This window comes from Pyxicephalus adspersus, chromosome 12 (assembly GCF_032062135.1).
Source record: "Pyxicephalus adspersus chromosome 12, UCB_Pads_2.0, whole genome shotgun sequence".
Taxonomy (NCBI): domain Eukaryota; kingdom Metazoa; phylum Chordata; class Amphibia; order Anura; family Pyxicephalidae; genus Pyxicephalus; species Pyxicephalus adspersus.
In genome coordinates, this window is record NC_092869.1 from 20,901,606 (window position 1) to 20,909,271 (window position 7,666).

The window sequence follows — 7,666 nt, forward strand, 5'->3', positions numbered from 1 at the left end:
CTTCAAGGAGATTCTACAATCAGGCTGTAAGATGTATGGCCTGTTTTACTTTAAAGTATAACTATTCTACTTTACAGAGGTCCCTCTGTGCTGTCCACCTAGTGACAAGGTTCGGATAAAAGGTGCCCATTCATTGTTATTGCTCTTAGCACAATAAATTTTAATGGTAATGGGGAACCAGCATACCTATTTCCCTTTTTTTTTTAGTTTGGAGATCATTTTATTTCCAAGAAACTATCACACAACACAGACAAGCTTTTAGAAGATGGTTCCTTTTATTTTGAAATAAAACATCCCAGTCAGAGCAAATAAGACAGGCAAACGCTGTTGGACTTAATAATGGCATTTGATTTATTTATAAAGTAATAAATATGATGGAGTGTAAACAAACTGTACAATGGCTGCCCATGTATTCTTTGTCTTGAGTCGGAGGTACTGTGTAAATTTGAACAAAGGAGAATGTGAAATGTTTAGAAGCACTTCCTGTGCACAATGGAGGGTCCAGCCTCATCATACTCCTGCTTGCTGATCCACATCTGCTGGAAGGTGGACAGAGAAGCCAGGATGGAGCCACCAATCCATACAGAGTATTTACGCTCAGGTGGGGCAATGATCTATGAAAAATAAAGAACAGAATAAAATGAGTAAACTATCCTTTACATTTGCAGAATAACTACAATTAACCAACAACCTTGTGTCTACAGTGCTCCTACAGAGATATAACAGTCCCCCAATTTGATCATATAGGTTGTCCAACTCTAGTTGTGGAGGGCCACATACAGTCCAAGATTTTTATATAAACACAGTAATTTTCGGATTCTTTGTATACCATAAATTACTAAATTTACTGCTGACTGATGAAATACTAAACTTGTGCAGATCTTGGCCCTTGACAGTTGGGACAACCCTGATTTAGACATTATCTTGAAAAAAACATACATTCTTGACTGAAATTGAGGTTTTCAGTTTATATGATTTATAATGTACCTGATTAGTATGCCCCAATGATTCTTTACATGTGTGTATGTATATTTATTTTTTATTCCTTTTTTAAAAGGAAAGTTGTATCTTCTTTCTTCATTAGTAGTAGGAATGTATGGTTGTACGTTGCTGATAAAACTAAAGGATGCTCTGTAGGACTGAGCCATGTTTTGTTATTGTAATATAGTAAAGCGTCTGGCTTATATTGAAAGCTTACCTTGATCTTCATGGTGCTGGGAGCCAGGGCAGTGATTTCCTTCTGCATTCTGTCAGCAATACCAGGGTACATGGTGGTACCACCAGACAGTACGTTGTTGGCGTACAGGTCCTTGCGGATATCAATGTCACACTTCATGATGCTGTTGTATGTGGTCTCATGAATACCAGCAGACTCCATACCTGGGAATTGTAAGAAGAAGATGATCATAATTTGTGTGCAAATGTTGGTGACTGTGAAGAACAGATGCAGAGTGTCCTGTACTAGAGAAACAAATGCTGCCAAATGGACAGCAACTGCCTACACAACTTAACAGGTGTTAGGACCTAAAAATAATAAAAGGGTCTTTGTTAAAGTCACAGCTTGTGTTGGCTGTGGAGATTGGAATGAAAGTTCTTTCATGCGCCTTACTATAAATCTACACTTAACTAGCCTGGATTTTAGAGCAATGCAGTAACCATCATACTTTGCAGCTTATAGACTATTAGATAATGTCAATAGAACTGGAAAGCAGAACTGTCTTTAAGTATTTGATAAAAAGCTTTACATGTGGTGGGTTTATATTGTAAATCAGTTAAAGAATTCATTTTAACATGTTTTCTTCTGATTACTAATATTAAAGTGCCAATAGTTATGAGGTAACTGTAGGTGGAAAGGAATTAAATCACCTTAAAATAATCACTTATGTTGTATATAACTTATTGATATGCTGGTATTCTTGTGAGATTAGATAGAAATGGGGTCTGGATTAACCTGCACAATCTGATGATGTTCTGTTATACTTTATATTTTAGCTGTGTATCTTACCAATGAAGGAAGGCTGGAAGAGGGTCTCAGGGCAACGGAAACGTTCATTGCCAATGGTGATGACCTGACCGTCAGGCAGTTCATAGCTCTTCTCCAGGGAAGAGGAGGAGGCAGCAGTGGCCATTTCATTCTCAAAGTCCAAAGCCACATAGCACAGTTTTTCCTTGATGTCACGCACAATTTCACGTTCAGCTGTAGATAGGAAAAATATGAAATTATCAGTTCTGAGTCTCAATTTAGCCAAACATTTGCACTATAAACTATTAATACAGCATTTAGACAACATACATATTGTATAGTTGCATAATGTGTTAAAAAAACATGTTAGCTGCATCTGTAGTATTTGTATCTGGGCATCTGAGGCTTAGGGATAAATGGTAAAAAAGTGTGAAATGTACCTCTACATACAGCTTTTCAAATACAACTCTTGTAAGGTTTCTTAAACCTTAGCAAAAGCCTCCCTTGCCTAATTGTGTTGGCAGTGTGTCTTTATTTGATAAACTGCAAAATGCAGTAATGCATAATAAACAATATCTTTCACCAGTTCTATACAAAAAAAACAAGGGGATATATTTAATAAAGTAATATATGTTGTTTACTTAGAAAAGTGAATTATCACTCTGCAACGGTAAATTTATTTAGCTTGATGATTGAGGTGAATCTTTGGAAACCTCAACCATCTAATTATCAAACATCATGTTTTATTTTATTTACTTCTTTGTGAATTGGGTATTCTGTGCAATTTATGAATTATTCCTCTGCAGATTGATAATTCACTTTGCTAAATGAACAGTCTAAACTTCTTTAGTAATTCAACCTCAACGCCTGATAGGTTGCTGTGAGTTACGGCTAGTGGTGCATTAATGGCCATTCTTTTAATATGAAGGATAATGCACACAATTTTTAGAAGGCTGTACCAATAAGTGAACAGCTGTGTTTTTCGTGTTTATGAAAAAAAAATCTACTTCTGCTACCATGAGGTAGGAGTTAATGTGCCATGGGCACTAAAAATTTCATTAAAGATTCATGTGCTTCTGTACTGACATGAAGCTGGCTCTAAGGATTAAAGCCTTTGAGATTTGAGCCCTATAGCTCCTAAATGCTTAGAAGTTGAAAAATGACAGAAAACTTGCCTGTGGTCACAAAAGAGTAGCCACGCTCAGTCAGGATCTTCATGAGGTAATCTGTAAGGTCCCTGCCAGCCAGATCAAGACGCATGATGGCATGGGGCAGAGCATACCCTTCATAGATGGGGACATTGTGTGTTACACCATCACCGGAGTCCAGAACAATACCTGGGAATCATAAAAAGAATAGATAAAGTAAAAGGGAACAGACAACACAACTACAAATAACAGCTTGAAATAGTATTTTAGGACAAAGTTCCTGGAAACATAGGCACATGTTTCTGCAGAACCTTTCTGTTGTATGTTTGCAACAGTATGTACAGAGATGGTTTCCTGGCAATAGTAGCAGATAGTTATAAACACTAACTGCTACTAAATGGCGTTATAAAATCAAATATACATTTAGGAAATACTAAGTCACCTTGACACATAGAGCAAGATGCTTTACTGCAGTGTAAAGCAAATAGCCATAAACAAAGGCTGCTAGCAGACTTGTATGCAAAAGGCTAATTATTAAACTTGGAGCTTTTTTTTTATTTGGTGTAACATTGATTGATTTAATGAGTGATTTAAGAAAAAAATTGCAAGAGAGAAATTTCAAGCAATTACTGCTCTACTATTTTTCTATATGTAACAGACTGGTGATTTTACCCCAGTGATAAATACAAGGCAGCTTGGGGTCACATCGCTTCACTCCCCCTCCTCTATGAAATTCTATTTTAGTAAATATAAGCCAGTATTTCAGTACCACAAAATAGGCTGGATTCAGAGATGAGATGTCTGTGTCACCAGTGTAAGAAGATTAAACCTCCCTTAGCATTTTTTTTGAACTTGCTATGAATTAATTTGACTTTAGTGCATTACTAGAGGTTGGTTTGAGAAAAAAATAAAAAGTGTCAGTTTGTTTTCCATATCATCACTAAGGGTTTTTTTTGTAGTCTGTTTTTTATAATGATTCTGTACTGTGATAAGTACAAACTTCAAAGTCAGCTGGACTGAGATATTTAATAATTCTATTTATTATAGTTTTGAAATAGCAGTTAGCTATTTCTAAACATATAATAACCAGAACAAAGAAAAGTCACAAGCTCATAGTCTCCAACAAATTATGGGCAGACACTTTTCTCTCCCCCTATCTCACCTTTATCACTTTCATGAAATGTATTATACTATACTATATTTTGCCTTTATAATACATAGGCTCTTGATCTCACCTGTGGTACGACCAGAGGCGTACAGGGACAGCACAGCCTGGATGGCAACATACATGGCTGGGACGTTGAAGGTCTCAAACATGATCTGGGTCATCTTCTCACGGTTAGCCTTGGGGTTCAGGGGAGCCTCAGTGAGCAGGGTGGGGTGCTCCTCTGGGGCCACACGGAGCTCATTGTAGAAGGTGTGATGCCAGATCTTCTCCATATCATCCCAGTTGGTGATGATACCATGCTCAATGGGGTATTTCAGAGTCAGGATACCTCTCTTGCTCTGAGCCTCATCACCTACATAGGAGTCCTTCTGACCCATACCAACCATGACACCCTAAAGTAGAGAAAATGGAAAACCAAAGTTACAAATGTCCAAAGCACAGAATGTATTAAATGATCTTGATAATACAAAAGATTTTAAATTTACATTATTCAAAACTTCTTCTCGTAGAATGTTTTAGTGTCTGATTAGAAATGGTCTGACCTACAACTCAAGGTGACACAATCATTACTCAGCTGGCATTATTTTAATTTGGCCCTATAAGCTGCCCAGCTGCCTATGACCCGAGTGCCAATGGGCCCGGTACATTCTCTGTTAGGAACTTGGCAGGGCGGCAGTAAATGATACTAATGGGCTGTTGGCGAAGCTTAATTCTAATATGCTTAGTTTCCCCTCCTGAGTATTCAAACGTTAGAAATGCTTCTGATGTTATGTCAGCTATGGCAGAGCCATTCAAAGTGTGCCAGTGTCAACTGTATAACAAGGCAAATTTTTCCCAGCACACAGTACGGTAGGAAAATATAAGCAGGCTCAAATCTGCCTATTAATAACTGGCTCGTCTTATCACTGAACCTTGCAGGACAGGGCCTGTGCACTTGCTATTTTTATCTTCCAGTAGTAGAAAAACAGGGAAAGATTAAGAGCTACAGATACAGAGGCTTGTTGCAAACAAGATGCAAATTATTTCTCTATTGCTTCTTTCAGAATGGTCTACACTACCTCTGTATTTATACTATATTAAAAAAAAAATTAGATAATATAGTAAGAATTTTTTTTGTATTTGTTTAGTGTTTCTAATTCTGAAAATGTGTTTTTTAACCCCTAAATATCTTTTCAAGGTAGACCTTTCCTCAGCATCATTATTTATTCTAATGTAAAAGCAAAAAATGTAGGTATAATGAATACAATTTACATACCTGATGACGAGGGCGACCAACGATTGAGGGGAACACAGCACGAGGGGCATCATCCCCGGCGAACCCAGCCTTTACCAGCCCTGAGCCGTTGTCGCACACCAAGGCGGTAGTCTCCTCATCGTCACACATGTTGGCAGGTTAAGTTCTGCAAACATATGAAGTGAGAACAGCTTAAAAACTGGCTTCCTTTTTACCCATGCACACAGCTTAATCACCGCTAACAATAGGAAACACATAGATTAATGCAGTACTTATTACATACTCTTATATAAATGTACATTCTAACCCTTAAAATGCAAATGGTACACAATTACATGTTGCAATTACTAGGTTTATTTTATAAAGCAAGCCAAGAGTAATCATAAAACAGTAACCCATAGCAACCAATCTAATTTCACTTTACTCAGATGAAAAAAAGATAATAGTTTAATAGTTGCTATGGATTATTGGATTTTGACTCATGAATACTTGCTAATTTGTTAGTAATGATTGTTTAGCTATCTCCAACATTACTTAAAGCCAAAGGTTATTTCTATGGAGTAGGAGATAGTTAAAATTTTACTGATTTTCATGTCAAATTGTAGAGATTTTCTTATATTTCCTGTTCTGTAGGCACAGCAAGAAATGAGAGGAAACTTTTCCAAAACAAGGGATAATGCCCTGTTGGACAACAATCTCCAGTGCATTCCTCATTAGAAGATTGCTTTGCTGCTTCAATTCAGGTAATAGTTTTATATTTTGTATTTTATACCTCTTCCTATTACTTTGACAAATAGTTAAGTGAAGGTGGGGATATGAGAAACAATAAAAAACTTGGCAGATGTTTTAACCATCCCAATAAATTTAAACATATATCAACCTAAATTTTACAAGCATTGCTAGACATGCCTTTTGTTATAAAGCAAATATTTTAAATGAATCTAATTATGTAAACTGCTACTGTCATTGAAAAGTTTTTCTTCAACTTCAATATATCAAATGTACTTTTTCAGCCCCTTCTGTCCTTGTAAGCCTCACATGTCAGGGAACAGCTGTCTTCTGCACACAAACCCCCACTGTCTTATTCTCCAGCCTGGACATATTCCTACAAGCATTCATATGATCCCTCTCAAGTTTGTTAACCTCTTTCATGCAGTAACAGCATGAAGAAGTTGAAAAGCTCTACTGCAGTTGAATTACAGGTTAAAGCTCACCTTTTTTACAGTTTAGCTAGATAAATTAGGGTAAACTATGAAAGTTTGGGATATTTTGAGGTCATCTCCTTGCCAGTGGTACTAATGTAACATTTATGTTTGATGGATGCAGCAGTTATTGTAAAGAAAATTACATAATTATACCTAAATAAATTATACCTCACTCTGAACATTCTATGATATACTGCTCTAGATTATACCTTCCACTGACAATTTGCCATCTGTAGTGTCATTACTAAAAAATAAAATGAAATGCCACAGTGGCATATTGCTGTCATTATTTCAGGATTTAGAAGACAAAACGTGTACCACTGATCCCAGAATGCACAGCATTCAAAGCACCAATAGCCTTCCTTAAAAATTCTGTATAGGATGTACATTCACTTGAACAAGACCTTTGAGTGAAACCGGTATTTTGTACCAAATTAAAAAAAAGAAAAAAAAAGTTTGTTTCCAAACTGTTCCAAAAAATTGAAGCTTGACTTGACTGTCCCAATAGTCTAAGTTCTGAAATCCATCAGCAAGAAGCCACCTATAGGTCCCTGCTGGTACTCACCTGGTCAGCACAAGAGAGCTGGCTGCTGTAAATGAAATTGGCTGGGTGCTGCCTAAGGGACTGAGTTGTCAATTTATACTCTGCCTGAAGATGTGGAGTCAGAGGGGAGCTCCACAGGGAAAGGCAGGCGGCCTGTCCATATTTGGTAGCTTCTGGGCCATTGAGTAGCAAAGAAGCCATTAATGGAGTAGGTAAGGGGGAGGGCAGGGTCCGTGGACCCCCTAGCCCATGTATGGAATGGGTGGAGGTGGGGAGAGCACTACGAGGGATGGCCAAATAGGGATTCCCAAAAAAGCATGTCTGCTATGCTGGGTGACACAAAAAAAAAAACAGCACAATGAAAGAAATAGTACAGAATCAGTGACTGCTTAGGGAGCTGACAG

At 37.3% G+C, this 7,666-nt stretch overlaps 1 protein-coding gene across 1 annotated transcript; it reads right to left on the reverse strand.

Moving 5' to 3' along the window:
- Positions 1-253: 253 nt before the first annotated feature.
- On the reverse strand, positions 254-7,429 carry ACTC1 (actin alpha cardiac muscle 1). Its single transcript, XM_072428185.1, has 7 exons — positions 7,284-7,429; positions 5,535-5,679; positions 4,347-4,671; positions 3,139-3,300; positions 2,006-2,197; positions 1,199-1,380; positions 254-614 (listed from the first exon to the last, which is right to left on the reverse strand). The coding sequence occupies exons 2-7, from the start codon at positions 5,661-5,663 to the stop codon at positions 471-473; spliced, it is 1,134 nt and encodes a 377-aa protein (XP_072284286.1). The 5' UTR covers positions 5,664-5,679; positions 7,284-7,429; the 3' UTR covers positions 254-470.
- Positions 7,430-7,666: the final 237 nt, after the last annotated feature.

Bases quoted from the DNA above. Each gene is read 5' to 3' on its own strand.
- ACTC1 (XM_072428185.1), bottom strand. From the start codon at position 5,663: ATGTGTGACGATGAGGAGACTACCGCCTTGGTGTGCGACAACGGCTCA. The intron at 4,672-5,534 runs GTATGTAAATTG...TCTCTACTTTAG, and splicing joins TTGGTCGCCCTCGTCATCAG to GGTGTCATGGTTGGTATGGG. The intron at 615-1,198 runs GTAAGCTTTCAA...TATTTTTCATAG, and splicing joins CCAGCACCATGAAGATCAAG to ATCATTGCCCCACCTGAGCG.